Source organism: Globicephala melas, chromosome 4 (genome assembly GCF_963455315.2).
Source record: "Globicephala melas chromosome 4, mGloMel1.2, whole genome shotgun sequence".
NCBI lineage: Eukaryota > Metazoa > Chordata > Mammalia > Artiodactyla > Delphinidae > Globicephala > Globicephala melas.
In genome coordinates this window covers 12,405,617-12,423,280 of record NC_083317.1, presented here as the reverse complement: position 1 = coordinate 12,423,280, position 17,664 = coordinate 12,405,617, and the positions used below count along the sequence as shown (strand labels likewise).

Genomic DNA, 17,664 nt, shown 5'->3' with positions numbered 1-17,664 from the left:
TGTCAATAATAACATGTTCGCATCATGGCAGATCACTCCACATGCCCATCTTTGGAAGGCCACTGCTGATATGCAGATGTGTCTATGCATCGTTTTTTGTTTGTTCGTTTGTTTTTATAAATTTATTTATTTTTGGCGGTTTTGGGTCTTCGTTGCTGTGCACGCGGGCTTTCTCTAGTTGCGGCGAGCGGGGGCTACTCTTTGTTGCGGTGCGCGGACTTCTCATTGCGGTGGCTTCTCTTGTTGCGGAGCACGGGCTCTAGAGCACAGGCTCAGTAGTTGTGGCACAGGGGCTTAATTGTACCGCGGCATGTGGGATCTTCCCAGATCAGGGCTCGAACCTGTGTCCCCTGTGTTGGCAGGCGGATTCTTAACCACTGCGTTACCTGGGAAGTCCATATGCGTTGCTAAAGAGGAATGCATGGCACACAAAGACCTCTACTTAGGCGAGAGAATTTGTTGCTGTTGTCCTTTAAGCAGAGTCGTGGTTCTACCTCTACCCAGGCTCCTGGGTCAACCGTCCGAACCCACAGAGATGTTGGCAACCCGTTTCTGGAAGGCCGCCCACACGCTAACCCAGCTCTAACACAAATTCTAGTTCTCTAAGAAAAGCAGCAATTATGTTAATGGTCCCATTGTTTTTAGAACCCAGAAATGTCACTCTTAGGTGACAATGAATTAGTACACCCCCAAGGAACCAAAGGACTCAACATCACACAGCGCTAAGCTCCAAGCACATAATGTGACGCTCCCAGGCCCCTCCATTCCAGGAGATGATTTGCCCATATTCTGGGGACAGAAATCACTGGAGGCCTTACATGGGAGTGTCCTGTTACTCTGGGTGAGTTTGGCTGGTACCGAGGCTGGAAGCTTTCGCGAACGTGTCTCAATAAATCAGAGAGATGGGGCCTACTAAATGCATTTCGTGACATGCCTTAAAAAAGCTCATCTAATTTTTTTTAAATTCTGATAAAAAAAGAAAGAAACCATTCCTGTTGAAAAGTTTCCGGATTACAGAGATAAGGCTTGCTTTCTGTCCTGCGTTCTCCCTTCTCCTTCTTGGCAAGCTCTGCCAATGGAAGGCAGTTCACCAAAAATTCTTAGCATTTTTGGTATTCTTCTAGTTGGAAGGGTACTTGAGCTCTTTTGGTGTGTCTCCTAGGCCCTCTGTTCTGCGTCAAAGGCCGTTGCTCACGCTGGACCTTTGAAGTCAGGCAATATTTCGGAGTTGGTGGGATTTGGTGTTTACTCATGAAAAGCACTGAAAAACTCATACCAGTGCGGATATGACTCACCGAAATCAAACCCTCCAATGTCAAGGTCAGACACAGTGTTCTTTTTATTTAGAAAAAGGAAACAAAACTTTTCTTGGCTCTAAGTTTAAACTGTTATATTAAGATTCCAGTGAGTGGGTAAAGGGCCTCCTAGACATTTGCTTAGTCATCACCTGACTTCTCCCTCCTCTGATGGGTCCTCAACTATGTTCACATACTAAAGAGAATGATGAGCATCTGTGAGGATTCTGTGAGCATCTGTAACCTGGTTTCTGCTCTGCACCTTTCATTCATGAATCTTCCCATCATCATGTTTTAAAGAACCATTGCCCAAGTTTTCCAGCGCCAGAGCTGATGGTAATCTTGAGATCCTAAAATGTTTCCTTCAAGCAGTTCAAAAATTTGGCCTCACTGCTACGTCTCTGTTTTCAGGAGAGAGGCATGGGAATTTACAAGTTACCGAAAGGTGGCATTTCTATTAGGAAATTATTCTCTTTCATGTTTTAAGTTTGGGACTTAAGCATCAGCGATTCCAGGGTGTGAAGGTCCCACCGGCCACCATTGCGCTGTTGTTTACTGCTCACGCCTTCTTCTGCAGGGAATTTCAGATTGGTTTGATCACAACCCCGAGTGAGAAAAACATTTTACATTTTGGCCCTACATAACGCACGCTCAACTGAAAAGATCTTTTATAAACTACGGTTTATCCTTACTTTGCGTGATGCACTTTGATGTTTTCTGAACTATTCTTTATTTTTTAAAATTTTAATCACAACTCAGCAAATTAATTTCATGACCTCAAATGACAATTGGAAAACTTTGGTTTCAGGGGATCAGGCTATACCTCCCATCCAGGAAAGAAAAGTGGAACAAAAACATGAATGGGAGAGAGAAGTGAAAGACAGGTTGACTGTGAGGGTGATGGAGGGTGTGGGCTAGTTTTCCTTTCTGTTTCTTCCCGTCCTAGGCAGCCCGTGACACCCTGAGCAGCTCATGGAATTTAGCTCTCGTTTGCTGTTGACACCAATGCTTGTCTGGCTGAAAGATGTGCCTCAAAGTAGAAAAAACTAGGACTGGGGTGATAGATTGGGGCTAGCATTTTTTCATGATTTTTCTTATACAAACGTTTGGGTGAGGGAGGGAGAGAACCCCACATGCAAAGAAATGACCACGGTCCCCTTTATGTTTTGCTTTGCTTTTATCTTGCAAGGTGTAAAATAAGTGGGAGGCTAGGAAAAGACATTTATAACATGTAAGAGACCAAAGTTCAAAAGTTAGCATCCAGTATCTATGAATCACTCCTACAAGTGATTTCTGAAGATCTGAAACACAACATGCACAGGATGTAAAGAGGGGCTCACGGAAGGGCTGCTTGGAGTAGTAAGTTCACTGATACATTTAAAGATCCAGAACAAGGCCTAAGTTCAGAGAAGGTGTAAACATCAGCTATTGTTATTTTTAAAATGTCTTTGTTGAGGTGTAATTTACATAGCAAAACATTCACCCATTTTAACTGTACAATTCAATGAGTTTTAGTAGACGTACTGAAGTTGTGCAGCCACAACAGTCCAGCAATAGAATATTTCCATCATCTGAAACTATTTCCTTGTGTCCATTTGCCATTGTCACTTCGTGTCCCCAGCTCTCAGCCTCAGAAGACCCCTAATCTTCATTCTGTCTCTAGAGGTTTGCCTTTTCTGGATAGCTCACAGAACTAGAATCATACGTTAGGTACTCTATTGTGTCTGCAGTGTTAAGTATTATTACTTTAAAAAATCAAATCATTATTAAGACATTTTAGTCAATTGAATGGTTTTGGGGGCACTCTTTTAAAAAAAACCAACGAACTATATTTTCTCCAGGGCGCATGTATAATGTCAACTCTGTATGACGTTGCAAAGGGAAGTGTCACTGTGGTGCACGGAATAAACATAAACTTTTCCTGAATTCTTTGGAACAGACTATAAGCTGGACTCGTCCTCTCCTAGGACCCACGCCAGCACAAGGGCTCGTTGTTCCTGGATCACCAGACTTGGGGCCAACTCTTCACACCTCTTCAAAGAGGGATTCTTTTATTTTTTTTCAATATTCTTTTTCATATTCTTTTGCATTCTGGTTTATTACATGATATTGAATATAGTTCCCTGTGCTCTACAGTAGGACCTTGTTGTTTCAAAGAGCGATCCTTCACAGACACCATGCCTTGCTTTTTTTCCTTGCCTAGACAAGGACATAATTTACTTTCCCATCATTTCTCTTTCTCTTTGTAAATACACGAACGGAATACTAGAACGTTACGAAGTTGGGTGGTGCTGTTTAGCTGGACTCTCTCCTGAACTTAATCTTCCATCAGGTAATTCCTGGTATTTACCTGTGTGAGTCCCAGTATGGCATTTGAGAAGAGGCTCCCTTCGATTAAGGAACGTGGGACCTCAAGTGGGGAGAGAGAGAAACTCCCTTTATGGCCTGGCCCAGGACCTAGCCCAGGGAGCCCTGCTGTCTTCACCCTGGCATCTCTCCTCCTCCGTTTGGTCCTTAGGGTAATTCCTGGGTCTTTGCACTTGTTGACCCTCTTCCTGCAGAGGATTTTGCAGGGTCAGAGAGCCCATGGCAGGCAGGACCATCCCGACTCTCCCCTTCCTGGGGTGCAGCCCCCGGGGGATGGGACCTGGCCGGGGCGTGGGCAGTGCTTTCTGATTCCTTCTGAGGAAGCTGATGGTGCCACCTGTTTTTGTTTCTGCTTCAGATGAATTAAAAAACAAAACTGTGTGTGAAGACCACGAGCTGAAACTGCACTGCCACGAGTCCAAGTTTCTCAACATCTACTCAGCGACCTATGGCAGGAAGACCCAGGAGAGGGACGTCTGCTCCTCGGAAGCCACGTGGCTCCCCCCCTTTGGTATGTGTCTTTATGTGGCTGTTGTCAGGGTGCTGTCGGAGATTAGGGCTCCGGTCCCTAAGGAAGGAGGCCACGCGCTGGCTGGTACCTGGACTAGAGGGAAAGTCAAGGGCAGGGGGAAACCACCCCCGAGGGTCCTGTCTCCCTCTGCCCCACATTCTGGAATCCGTCTGTTGTTCAGTTAGTCTACACCGAGTGTTTACTGAGCACCTGCTGTATGCAGGGCCTGTTGTAAGCATGGGGGAGTCATCAGCGACCAGCACAGAGTCTCCCTGGAGCTGACCTTCCAGCAGTGGATGAGAAAGCAGATAATAAACGAGCTAATGTGTCGCACTTCCGGTGCCCATAAGCATTAAAGGGAAAAGCACATGAGGGAGGGAGGGAGGGAGGGAAGGCCGGAGAGCACGCGGAGGGTGCTGCAGGGAGGCGCAGTGCTGTGGACTGATGGGTGTGCTGAGCAGAGACTCGGAGGGGCAGAGCCTGCAGGTCCTGGGGACGGCGTCCAGGCGGGGAGAAGAGCCCATGCTAAGGCCCTGAGGCTATGTTCAGGGTGGAGAAGAGCTCAGTGAGTCATTCTTAGAAGTCCGCAGTTTGGAGCTAAGATGATGACCCGACACACCTGAGAGCTCCACCCTTCAAAGTCACCCTCTGTTATTATTAGGGTTCTCCAGAGAAATGGAACCAATAGGAGATAGGTGGATAGATAGATAGATAGATAGATGATAGGTAGATTGATAGATAATTGATAGATAGATAGATGATAGGTAGATTGATAGATAATAGATAGATAGATAGATAGATAGACTGATTTTAAAGAATTGGCTCACACATTTGTGGAGGTTGGCAAGTTTGAAACCTGCAGGGCAGGCTGGCAGTCTGAAAACTCAGATAAGAGTTGATGTTCAGTCTTGAGTTTGAATTCCACAGGACAGCAGGCTGGAAACCCTGGCAGAAGTTCTATGTTGCGGCCTGGAGAAGAACTCCCTTTTCAGATGACCCCAGTCTTTGCTCCTAAGGCCTTCCATGGATTGGTTGAGGTCCACCCACGTTGTGGAGGGTGATCTGCGTTACTCAAAGTCTGCTGATTTACTGTTAGTCATATCTTTTTTTTTAAATTGAAGTATAGTTGATTTACAATGTTTCAGGTGTACAGCAAAGTGATTCACTTATACATGTATATATGTGTGTGTGTGTGTGTGTGTGTGTGTGTATTCTTTTTCAAATTCTTTTCCATTATAGGGTATTACAAGATATTGAATAGTTCCCTGTGCTATACAGTAGGTCTTTGATGTTTGTCTATTTTATATATAGTAGTGTGTATCTGTTAATCGCAAGCTCCTAATTTATCCCTCCCCCCCTTTCCCCTTTAGTAACCATAAGTTTATTTTCTATGTCTAAGGTTAGTCGTATCTTAAAAATACCTTCCCAATAACATCTAGACTGGTGTCTGACCAAACCACTGGGCACTGTAGCCTAGGCAAAATGGCACATGAAATTAACCATCACACACCCCAATCTGTGGTGGTGAAACGGCCTCAGCTCCACCCACCGTGTTACCAGAGAGAACAGACCAATTGTGAAACGGCCCAAGAAGTTGCACTTTATTCATCAAACCTGAAATGAGCTCCTTAATGTGTTAAATTGCTGCAATCGATTCCTGGATCACATGTGAAATTAAACATTAATTTAAAAAAGAAGTTTATACATAACTAATATCTTGGATCTGAAAAAAAAAAAAAAAAGAATGTAAAGTGACCTAGCTACACAGGCACACTCTTAGGCAAGGCTGGAGACAGAACCAAAAAGCAATTCACAAGGAACACGTGTCACACGTGTCTCCGAGGCCCCTCGCCCAGCGTTCAGGGAAGGTAGAAGGTCGTCTGAAGGACAGCCGAGGCAGACAGCAGAAGCAGGCCGAAGTGGGCATCCGGCCGCTCTTAATTAGGTCCCGTCTTAACAGGCTTGCCTGCCACGTGGGCAGAGAGACCCTCGTGAGGGTGGCTCCTGCTGTCTGTGCATAGTGCCCGGTGCTCCAGCAAGTGACTTGTGAGTTTGGAAACTCCATTCTCCCTCCCATATAACATCTCCCCGTGTTCACAATGTCTCCACCCCCTTTTCCCTTGTTCCTGCTGCTGCGTTAGGTCAAAGGACCATTGCCTGGTCATCGCAGGAGTCCCCCTGTCCCTAGGCATGGCTTTCTCCCCTGGGTGGCCAGAGGTACCTTCTAAAAGGCAAATCTGATCACTGAACATCCTGCAGGGGCTCCCTGTATCATCTGGTTTGCTTAGCTGGACAAGGCACCCTTGGTGATCTGATCTCTTTCGACAGAAAGCGACTCCACTTCTTAATATCAGTGTGGGACATCCCATTTCTCGGGCTCACTGAGTCCAGCTTAGCCATGTGTGTTTTGGGAGACAGCAATAAGTAACATCTATCCTAGGAGTTCTTTTGAGCAGAAGTTGGTCAGCCAGGTAGGTAGATCTGTGTGCAGGCTGAATGACTGACGTTCCGTACGTCACTGCCTTAGGTTCCTGGGAGGTTGGATGGGAGTTGGGTTTACAGGGAAAGGTCATCAGCCAAAGAAAACGTTAGCAGACCCCGTGGTTAAAAGACAGGTTTCCATAGAGAGTTCAGGGAATCCTCAGGTCAGCTGTGAATAAGCCTTGTTGACTCAGGAAAGGGCTGTGAATGGGAGACTGTGCCCCTTGCTTGGCTGTTCAGTTATTAAATCCTGAGCCCTGGCCAAGTCACATGGCAAAAACAGCCTGCCAGGGCTTCCCTGGTGGCGCAGTGGTTGAGAGTCCGCCTGCCGATGCAGGGAACACGGGTTCGTGCCCCGGTCCGGGAAGATCCCACGTGCCGCGGAGCGGCTGGGCCCGTGAGCCATGGCCGCTGAGCCTGCGCGTCCGGAGCCTGTGCTCCGCAGCGGGAGAGGCCACGGCAGTGAGAGGCTCGCGTACTGCAAAAAAATAAATAAATAAACAGCCTGCCCATCCCTCTCCCCCTTCCCACCCTCCCCTCGCAGTTGCGTGCTTCTGCCCATGGCCCCTTGAGTGCCCGTGAGGGTGAGGGTCAAGCTCTTCACTGCATTCATGAAGCGCCACCCAAATGCCAGAGATCCACTGGCCCCAGGCTCTGCAGTGCGAAGGGGTCCAAGGGAAATGAAAGGGTCCTTGCGGGTCCCCCTTCCGCCCACTGTCTCGGGTCCCCCTTCATCTCACCATCTCGTGTGCCCTTCACCTCACCGTCTCGGGTCCCCGTTCATCTTGTCCCACAGCCTTACGTGGAGGCCTCTGGCTTCACCTTTCGGGTTAGCACTTAAGAGCAGAACCGTGCATGTGTGCAGGAATATGAACCCCTGGCTGCCTGTGCTGGTGAAGTTTCTTGATCTAACTGAAGACTAAGAAATACTCCACTTCTTGGCCCAGGTAAACTGTACGTAAGGGTTTTAAACTGAATTTGGCGTGTTCGCCCCACAAAAATCATCAGTTTTCCCTCTGATATAAACACACTTTAATATCACCCACTTTAAAAAGCACCCTCTTTTGACCCCCTGTCTCCCATCCGCTGCGTCTGCAAGTCCTGTGGACTCTCCCCGTACCCAGTATCCAGACTGTTTGCTCCCAGCCCACTCAGGGCTTCTCTCACCTGGACCATCTGGGCTGCCTCTTGACTGGTCTCCGGCCTCGCTTCTTGATTCCACACCCTCCCTGAGCCCCTTCTTCACTTAGCAGTCAGAGGGATTTTATTTAAATCAAATCAGATCACATCCCCCCACCCCACTTAAAGCCCTTCACTCTGTCTACTGTAGAATAAACCCGGTCTCCCAGCTGTGGTGCATCTGTCTCTCCTTCCTTTACTACCTCTGGAGCACTCCACACTCCTTCATACCCCAGGGCCTTTGCACAAGCTCTTCCTCTGGCCTGGAATCTCACCCCACATCTTTGCATGGCCAGCTCCGTCTCGTCATTCGGGAATCAACTCAGATGTCATTTCAGAGAGGTTCTCCGAGGCAGCCTGCCAGCACGGCACCTTGTCCCTGCCATCCCACTCGAGCTGTCCCCATTTGATTGTCTTCATAACGTGGAAATAGTCACTTATGTGCATATGGTCTCTCTCACCTGGAGAAGGCCAGCACTGCAGAGGATATGCCTCTTTTTTCCTGTGGAATTCCCAGCAAGCAGAGCAGAGCCTGGCACAGAGCAGGTGCCCGTGTGAATCTCGAGCCCTGTGAATGAGTCAGAGCCCCCCTTCCTAAGTGAGGCACCCACACTGGCCTCCGGCGGGTGGATGGTTGCCGGCCTGGAATGTGGGCCTGGTGTTGTCACAGCTTCCAACCTCTCATGAGATGCTGGGAATCTGAATTTTTTTTTTAATGTGAAATTTTCCAACTTTTAAAACACCGTGCAAGCCAAACAAAACATGCCTACGGGCCACATCCGGTCCATGGGCCACCGGTGTGTGATCTCTGCTCTCAGTTCTAAGTTATTACTGCAGCTGGGCCTCAGCGCTTCGAAGAAGGAGAAAGGGCTGTTTATTTTTAACCCCGGAACCTGGTATGAACTTGGGAGGATGGTTGCCTAAAGGCCAAGTGGTCGGGTCTCACCTTGGGCCTCTGAAAGGGGATGTGTGTGCTTTTCCTCTTGCATATAAGCTAAAGTCTGGTGCAGCCCCACAAGCTCAGGGTCTGGGTACCCAGGGCAGCCCCGCATACTCGGTCAGAAAGCAGGGCGGAGCGGGGCGTTAGCACGCAGATACCCAGCGAGAGCATTTCCACTTCTTTCTAAAAGATAATTGTTGTGATGATTGTTGTTCTGCACAAGCACCGTCATTGTATTGAACAGAAATAAGAGAAAGATTCAGCCACAGATTTTTCCCATCAAATGAAAAGATTTTTCTTTTCAGGATCTCTTCCAAGTCCTGGTGTATGATGAGCAGAGAACAACTTTTACATAATGGCAATTCTGAAGTAGATACATTTGAATTCTGCTTTGAAATTTAACTTTATGTCACGGGTGGTTTTCCACATGACCAGTGAATTCCTGACAAAGTCAATCACTCTCTTGTTAAAGGGATACAATATATACTTTAATTACCCATTCCCTGGTGGCTGTTTCATTGCTTTTTTTTTTTTAATTAATTGATTTATTTTTTGGCTGCATTGGGTCATCGTTGCTACATGAGGGCTTTCTCTAGTTGCGGAGAACAGGGGCTACTCTTCATTGGGGTGTGAGGGCTTCTCGTTGCGGTGGCTTCTCTTGTTACGGAGCACGAGCTCTAGAGAGCAGACTCAGTAGTTGTGGCGCTCGGGCTTAGTTGCTCCGCGGCATGTGGGATCTTCCCTGACCAGGGCTCGAACCCGTGTCCCCTGCATTGGCAGGCGGACTCTTAACCACTGCACCACCAGGGAAGTCCCTATTTCATTGTTTCTGATTTTTAAATATCATAAACAATGTGTAAGGAACCTGTGCTTGTAGCTTTTTCTTTCCTCTGGTTTATTTCCTTGGGATAAATTCCCAGAAGTTTTATTCCAAAGGAGGGCATGGGCATGTTTACAGTTCTTCCCATGTACCACCAGAGGTCTTTCCAAAACCTTTTCATACCAGTTTATGTGCATAAACAGTGACGTAGAACTGTGGGTTTCCCTGCAATTTTTGCAGCATTCTGTATGATTTTTCTTCATGTTTCCAAGTTAATAGGTATATAGTGGCCTTTCTGTATATTTTTTATTTGCTTTTCTTTGTTTATGAATGACCTTGAACCTTTCCCCTTGTGTTTGTGGTTATTGCATTTGTGCTTTGCACACACTGTGTCTCTAGCCTTTGTCCTTTTGTTGTTGTTGAGATCTTTATTTTTTCCATTAATTTTTATGAGCTCAAGACAGAGTAAAGATATGAACCCTTTATACATTTTTTTCTGCTGGACGTTTCCCATGCCACGGTATATTTTTTTCTGAACTAGTAGTCCAGGTTTGCTATATAGGGCTGGTTGCGTCTGTGTGCTTCATACATAGGATAAGTTCAAAGGGAATGGGTTGAGTGGTGGTGGAGAGGGGGACGCCCCTGGTGGGAGTCGGGCAGGTACATGTGGTCCCCACATTCATGGTGTGACGGCATCATGTTCCCACAAGCATCCTCAGGGCTGCCCAAGGCCTGGCCATCAGTACCTCCCATAGCGGGACCCAAGCTTCTATTGGACATCCCCAAGGATATGAGGGGACTCATGCTGTCCTCGGCAAGGCCTCCGGGTCTGGGCTGGGAGGAGGGCAGACAGAGTCTCCACGCTCTATGGGTGATACTCTAAGCTGGTCCCATCTGGAATGTATCAGGGCAGGCGCAGCCATGGTGAGGCGCTGGTCACACACCACACCCTGGCCTTGGACAGGGCTTCCCAGTCTTCCCACGTCATCACACACAGAAAATTATATTTGCATGGCACAGAGGGGTAAAGGGAGGCACTGCCCATACCCAAAATCAAGAGTCCAAGGGAAGCCTGGAGGCCTGAGGAGATGCATTCAGTGTACCTGTGTGCATTCACTGGTTTTGTCTTTTTTATAATTTATTTATTTTTGGCTGCGTTGGGTCTGCGTTGCTGCATGCAGGCTTTCTCTAGTTGCGGCCAGTGGGGGGCTACTCTTCGTTGCAGTGCATGTGCTTCTTATTGTGGTGGCTTCTCTTGTTGTGGAGCATGGGCTCTAGGTGCACAGGCTTCAGTAGTTGTGGCACGTGGGCTCAGTAGTTGTGGCTCGCGGGCTCTAGAGCACAGGCTCAGTAGTTGTGGCGCACGGGCTTACTTGCTCCGCGGCATGTGCGATCGTCCCGGACCAGGGCTCGAACCCGTGTCCCCTGCATTGGCAGGTGGATTCTTATCCACTGCGCCACCAGGGAAGTCCCTGCATTCACTGTTGAAGTTGGGAAGCTCTGCCTTGAAGATGCACTTGGCTCAGGACGCAAAGGTTACTGATGCTGGGCTTGTCTTCAAGGCCCTTGGACTTGAACCATCTCCTCAAGGTCCTCCCAACTATGCCCACTTCCCAGTCCCAAAGCTACTTCTGTAGTTTTAGGATTTTCTTTCCCCAGCAATGTGTATTTGTTTTCTTTTCTTTTATTTTTTTAAATTGAAGTATAGTTGATTTACAATGTTGTGCCAGTCTCTGCTGTACAGCAAAGTGACTCAGTTATACACAGGTAGACATTCTTTTTTATATTCTTTTTTTTTTTTGCGGTACGCGGGCCTCTCACTGTTGTGGCCTCTCCCGTTGCGGAGCACAGGCTCCGGCCGCGCAGGCTCAGTGGCCATGGCTCACGGGCCCAGCAGCTCTGCGGCATATGGGATCTTCCCGGACCGGGGCACGAACCCGTGTCCCCTGCATCGGCAGGCGGACTCTCAACCACTGCGCCACCAGGAAAACCCCTCTTTTTTATATTCTTTTCCATTATGGTTTATCACAGAATATACTTTTGTGTGCTATACAGTAGGACCTTGTTGTTTACCCATTCTAAATGTAATAGTTTGCATCTACTGTATTTGTTTTCTATTGCAGAGTAATAAAATATTCCCAAATTTAATGGCTTAAAACAAAAATGAACATTTATTACCACACCGTTTCTGTGGGGCAGGGATTCTGGGATACCCTAGTTGGGAAGTTCTTGCTTAGGGCCTCATGGTGTCTCATGGTTGCAGCTGGCATGTCGGCTTGGGCTGCAGTCATCTGAGGGCTGGACTTCCAAGGTGACTCACTCACATGGCGGGCAAGTTGGTGCAGGTTGTTGGTGGGAGACCTTGGTTCTCCCCACATAGGTCTCTTGAGTGTCCTTGAGACATGGCAGCTGGCTTCTCCCAAAGCCCAAGATGCAGAAGAGCAAATGGAAGCCACACACCGTCACCTCCACCCAACTCTATGGGTCTCACAGACCAGCTGATTCTTTGAGGGAGGAGGCTACACAAGGGTGTGAATTCCAGGAGGTTGAGACCATTGGGCGCCATCTTGAAGGCTGCTACGGGCTGAACTGTGTCCTCGTAAAATTCCCGTGTTGACATCCTAACCTCCAGTACCTCAGAATTGTGACTGTCTGGGAAGATGGGGCCTTTAAAGAGGTGACTAAGTTAAACCGTGGTCATATGGGAGGGCCTTAATCCAACATGACTGCTTATAAGAAGGGGAGATCAGGACACGGACACACACAGAGGGAAGACCATGTGAGGACGCAGGAGAGGTCAGCCATTTGCAAGCTAAGGAGAGAAACCTCAGAAGGAGCCAACCCTCCTGACATCTTGGACTTCCGGCCTCCAGAACCAAGAGGAAACAAAATTCTGTTGTTTAAGCCACCCAGTTTGTGGTACTCATTACCACGGCCCTATAAACTACTACAAAGGCTGACTGACCGTCACAGCTGTCAAAAAGTGACATTTTACCGTCACACAGGTTCAAACACAGGTAGATCTGGTGTCTCTTCTTGAGGGTGGTGACCCAAAATTTCTGAAAGATCTTAAAGCAAGTCAGACCCCTCAGCACTGATGGCTCTTTTTGGGACTTCCCTGGAGGCCCAGTGGTTAAGACTCCCCATGCTTCCAATGCAGGGGCTGTGGGTTCAATCCCTGGTCAGAGAACCAAGATCCCACATGCCGTGTGGCATGGCCAAAAAATTTGAAAAAAAACCCGAAAACTTACAGCTCCTCTAGTGGAAGAGAAACTGAAAGAAAGGTATGGAAGTGATCAGCGTTGGTTCCAGAGAAACACCAGTGAAGCAGCATCCTAACACAGAACCTTCCCACAGACCGGGCGTGAACTTAGGAAAGCAGGCCTCCAGAAAGTTCCCTTCGCTGGGCCTCCACTATGGGACGTCATTTCCTGCTGCAGCTGCATTTTCTGGGTGGGCTCCAGAGACTCTATTTCCTTAAGAAGTGAATGAGAAAAACGACACAATGGACGTCAAAGGCTGGGCTAAGGCCACCCCAAGGCCAAGTGTGGGCAGGCCTGGACTTTTCAGCCAAAGATCAAGGTGCCAGGGATTCCCACTGCCAAGAAAGTCTCTTAAGAGCAACCAGCCTAATTATCTGAATAAACACAGGTTGTAAAGAGCGATTAACTTCAGTTTCTGTTAAACAGTAGCCTCCCCCCCCCAAAAAAGTTGAATATCTTGTTATCACATGTATTGGGGTGGAGGGTAGTTTGCCAGGCAGAGAGGTGCAAACAGAATCAGCCTGGGAGGGAAATAACCACTTTTAAAAAAGAATCCTGCCAATGGTTCAGAGCTCAGCATCAACAAGGAAATGGTCAGACCCGAAGTGGACCTGAATTACCTTGGGCCTCTTCCTAAAAACACACTGTGGCTTCTTTCCTTCTCACCAAGATAAATTCTTTCACTCCCAGGGTAGCTGTGAGTGCAGAAGCCTGCCTCTGTAAATCACGCTGGTCACAGGACCTCCTGGGTGCAAGAGGATTGTCGTCTTACAAATGGGAGTCTCTTCCCCCCGCCCTTCCTCTGTGAGCCTTAAAGAATACGGTCAGGCACATGTCCTAAGAAAATATAATGTTTCCAGGGCTCTTATACCGTTCTGGCAAGAGCATGAATTTGTACAACTCTTCTGGGTAACGGGTTGGCAGTGTGTGTCAAAAACTTTAACATTTTGAATGCCCTCTGACAAAGCAATCTACTTCCAAGAATTAGAAACTACCATGCCTGTGTGCAAATGTTTATCTCTAAGGATGTTTCACATAGAATTCTTTATAGCATTAAACCATGGAACTCATCAGAATGTCTACCAATAGGGTATTGTAAATAGAGCTGATACATCCATGAAGTGAGAATCTCTACACCTCTTTAAAATGATGCTTATGTTAAAATTTTCACAAATATATTAATAAATGAGAAAAAATAGCATACAGAGTAATATGTACATGATCCCATTGGGGGGGGAAGGACATTTAAACATAGAAAAGTGACTACAAGGATGTTCTTTAAAGGTTAACCTTTTTTTTCCTATTAGTGGGATTTACTAGGGATTTTTATTTTCCTGGTTTAGGCATATTTGTGATTTTCAAGTTTTCAACTACAAACATGTTTTTATTTTGAAACAGAAAAAAATAATAGTTTACAGACAAAAACAATAGTAGTTATTATAGGACTTCTAAGAATAACTTCATAATTCGTACGGTTACTTCTTCCCAGTGTAGGTGGCTTATACAGAAATCATACAGTGCATTCTCAGATCTCTTGAGATTTAAGGTTTCTTTTTTTCAACTGATACATGTGCTCAGAGAAGAACCTGTGCGTCCACAAAGCAATGAAAAATAATAATAAAAATAAACTGCAAGGGACTGGGGAGAGATAAATTAAGAGTTTGGGATTAACAGATACACACTACTATATATAAAGTAAGTAAACAACAAGGACCTACTGTATAGCACAGGGAACTGTACTCAATATCTTGTATTATAATAACCGATAATGGAAAACAATCTGAAAAAGAATATATACGTATATATGTATAACTGAATCACTTTGCTATACACTTGAAACTAACACAACATTGTAAATTAATCATACTTCAATAAAAAACTTTTTAAATAAACTGGAAGAAAATTCAAAGGATACATTTTTACTCCTAGGTAAACTTTTCATGGCTTCTGGGGCAAACTGGGTTATACAAAAGAATAGTTTATCATTACATTTGCAGAAAAATTTACATTTCTGAAAATAATCGCCCCAGAGACCCTCGTATTCAAAAGCTGTCTTCTATCCAGACATGAATTTTATTTTTCTTTTTAAGAAAGTTCATTTTGTACGCTTTCATTTCAAAGCAATGTAAACTCAAAAACTTGGAAAGCATCTCAAAATCGATAGGGGAAAAAAAAACTTTCCCATCAGCCAGAAATATCCCGTTACCATCTTGGTGATTCTCCTTACAGTGTTTTTAAATTTTTGCTTATTTGCAGGTTAAACTTTAATATTTAGGTCTGATCGTACCATATGCTTGTTTTCACTTTCTGGACTTTTAACCATAGGAGGTATTCCATTCGACCTTAGAGACAGCTGGTGAGAACAGTTCACATTTATGTGGGCTTTGACTTCCGCAGTTGCTTCATACAAACCTCACAGAGAGACAGTGAAAAAGATGTTCCTCGTGCTACGCAGGAGGGACACAGAGTCTCAGTGAGTTGAGCAGATACCAGGTGCTGGGCAAACAGCAGAGAAACTCCCATGCCCTCCAGGAGCTCTCATCCAATGAGAGATCCAGGCACCAAAGCAGCTAACCTAACGCAACACAACGCACCGTAAGCAGCACGACTGCCCACCGCAGACCCCAGCTCCGTGCAGCAGCCCTGTCCATGGGGCATCCCCCTTTGTGCTCTGGAAGCCATTGCCCTCGCCCCTTAGGCTTGGGGTGGTAGCATCTCACAGCTTTTCCTTGCCCCGGGGTCCTGCACCATCCTTCGAGGTGTTCACATCCCATCCACACCTTTGTAAAGTCTCTTTATCAAGCTTGCTTTACGTTGTCCGATTTGAGCGCTGGGTGGCCTGCCGGAACCCTGATGATACCCACTGCTCACGTTACTGTTCTTGACTCTTCACAAAGACGTACTTGATGCTCAGGCACTTAAAACATTTCATTCTATCTTCATTGGCTGCTTGACTTGCTCTGTTTACTTTTCTTTCATTCATAAGAACGCACCAGATTAGGTCCAGCAAGATGCCTCCTTTAGACTGGAGTATTCAGAAGCAGTCAGAAAAAAGATGGATCTATTCCAAGCCAGAGCGAGTTGCAGAGAACTGACCCAGGGACCAAAAGGAGGCTGACAGCTTCCTGAAGCCCCTCCAGGCAGCTTTTCTCAGCACAGATTTGAACTCACGGATCACACCCCGCCCCTCCCCACACACACAGAGCAAACACATTCTAAAGCCAGATATATGGGATGTTTGCATTCCCTGGCGTCCATGCCAGTCCACTAATTCATTCATTAAATATATCATTGTTGGGTGTCTGCTATGTGCCCAACACTCCAGTGATCATGGAACTGGACTTAGCAAAATAAATCAGAACCTTCATGAATATATTCAGATCAAGTGCTTTTATAAGAATGTTCCTCACCATTTGTTGAGATATACATATTACATACATTTAGATATATCACCAAAAATATATACATATATATTCACACATACACACATACATATATACATATATGTTTATAGGGTCCATATATTTTTATATGTGTGAATATATATATACACATATTACATAAACAAATATATAATTTATATATTGTATATATGTGTGTGTGTGTGTGTGTGTGTATTTATTTAATTTAATTGTCCTTTCCTCAAGATCATTGTCTTTCCAGCTTTGTGGTGTTTACCACAGATCCTTCCTTTCTTTTTTTTCTTCCTTTTTTTTGGTTTAGCCATACCGTGCTGCTTATGGGATCTTAGTTCCCCAATCAGGGATTGAACCCACGCCCTCAACAGTGAAGGTGCAGAGTCCTAACCACTGGACCTCCAGGGAATTTCCAAACAGATCCTTCCTTTCAACTGGACTCTTTCACGGATCTCTAGTTAACATAAGAGGTGGAGTTGGAGGGCTTCCCTGGTGGCGCAGTGGTCGGGAGTCCGCCTGCCGATGCAGGGGACACGGGTTCGTGCCCCGGTCCGGGAGGATCCCACGTGCCGCAGAGCGGCTGGGCCCATGAGCCATGGCCGCTGAGCCTGCGCGTCCGGAGCCTGTGCTCCGCAACGGGAGAGGCCACAACAGTGAGAGAGGCCCGCGTACCGCAAAAAAAAAAAAAAAAAAAAAAAGATTTCCTGCAAAAGTGACAGGGTTGAAGATGAAGCTGCAGCGGGGAACTGAGGAGGGATGATTCTAGGACCGAGCATCAGACCTCGGAGGAGGGAGGCGGGGCTTCTGGCCGGGCTGCCTAGAGGATGTCGCAGCGCGACTGAGAGCAGCAAGTGGGGGAAGAGCAAGCTCAGGCTGCTTCGCTTGGGTGTTGGTGGGGGAGGGGAACATGATGAATGTCGCGTGAGGAGTGAGAGGTTCCTGAGGGAACAGCGAAGGCGATCCATTATGGGAGCTGGAAGCGGTCGGGTCCTCAGTTTTCCGATGGTCCAGGTGGACGTGGGCCCAGATGGCGTGTGCAGGTGCAAGGAGAGAGCCCAGGCTGAGGAAGGACCTCCTGTGGGGCGAGCAGGCCTGCAGGGGTCTCTGGGATGGAGCAGTCAGACAGATGGGGGGGGGAAGGGCACCAGGCAGCCAAGGTCAGGGAGGAAGCCTCCAGCAAGAGTGTTCAGGCACCCGAGTTCCGGAGATGGGCGAGGATTAGGGCCGCCACATCTCTCTGCTAGGACAGTGGTAGGTCCCTGTGATCTGAGGGAAGGGACCCTTGTCAGGGTGTGTGGAGGGCAGAGGCACATTGGGGAATGGCTGGGACGTGGGTGGAGGGGGACACAGCGGAGGTGGCCGGCATGGAGGACCTTTGCAGAATCCTGACTG

General features: G+C 47.0%; 1 protein-coding gene across 3 annotated transcripts in view; it reads left to right on the top strand.

Moving 5' to 3' along the window:
• Positions 1 to 17,664, top strand: part of EVA1C (eva-1 homolog C) — an 83,606-nt gene that overhangs the window by 43,004 nt on the left and 22,938 nt on the right. For 2 of the 3 annotated variants that reach the window (XM_030880764.3, XM_030880766.3), the window contains exon 4: positions 4,021 to 4,173. In XM_030880764.3, coding sequence (XP_030736624.1) covers positions 4,021 to 4,173 — 153 coding nt within the window. The remainder of the gene's footprint in view (positions 1 to 4,020; positions 4,174 to 17,664) is intronic. The other variant, XM_030880765.3, reaches the window with a different exon arrangement.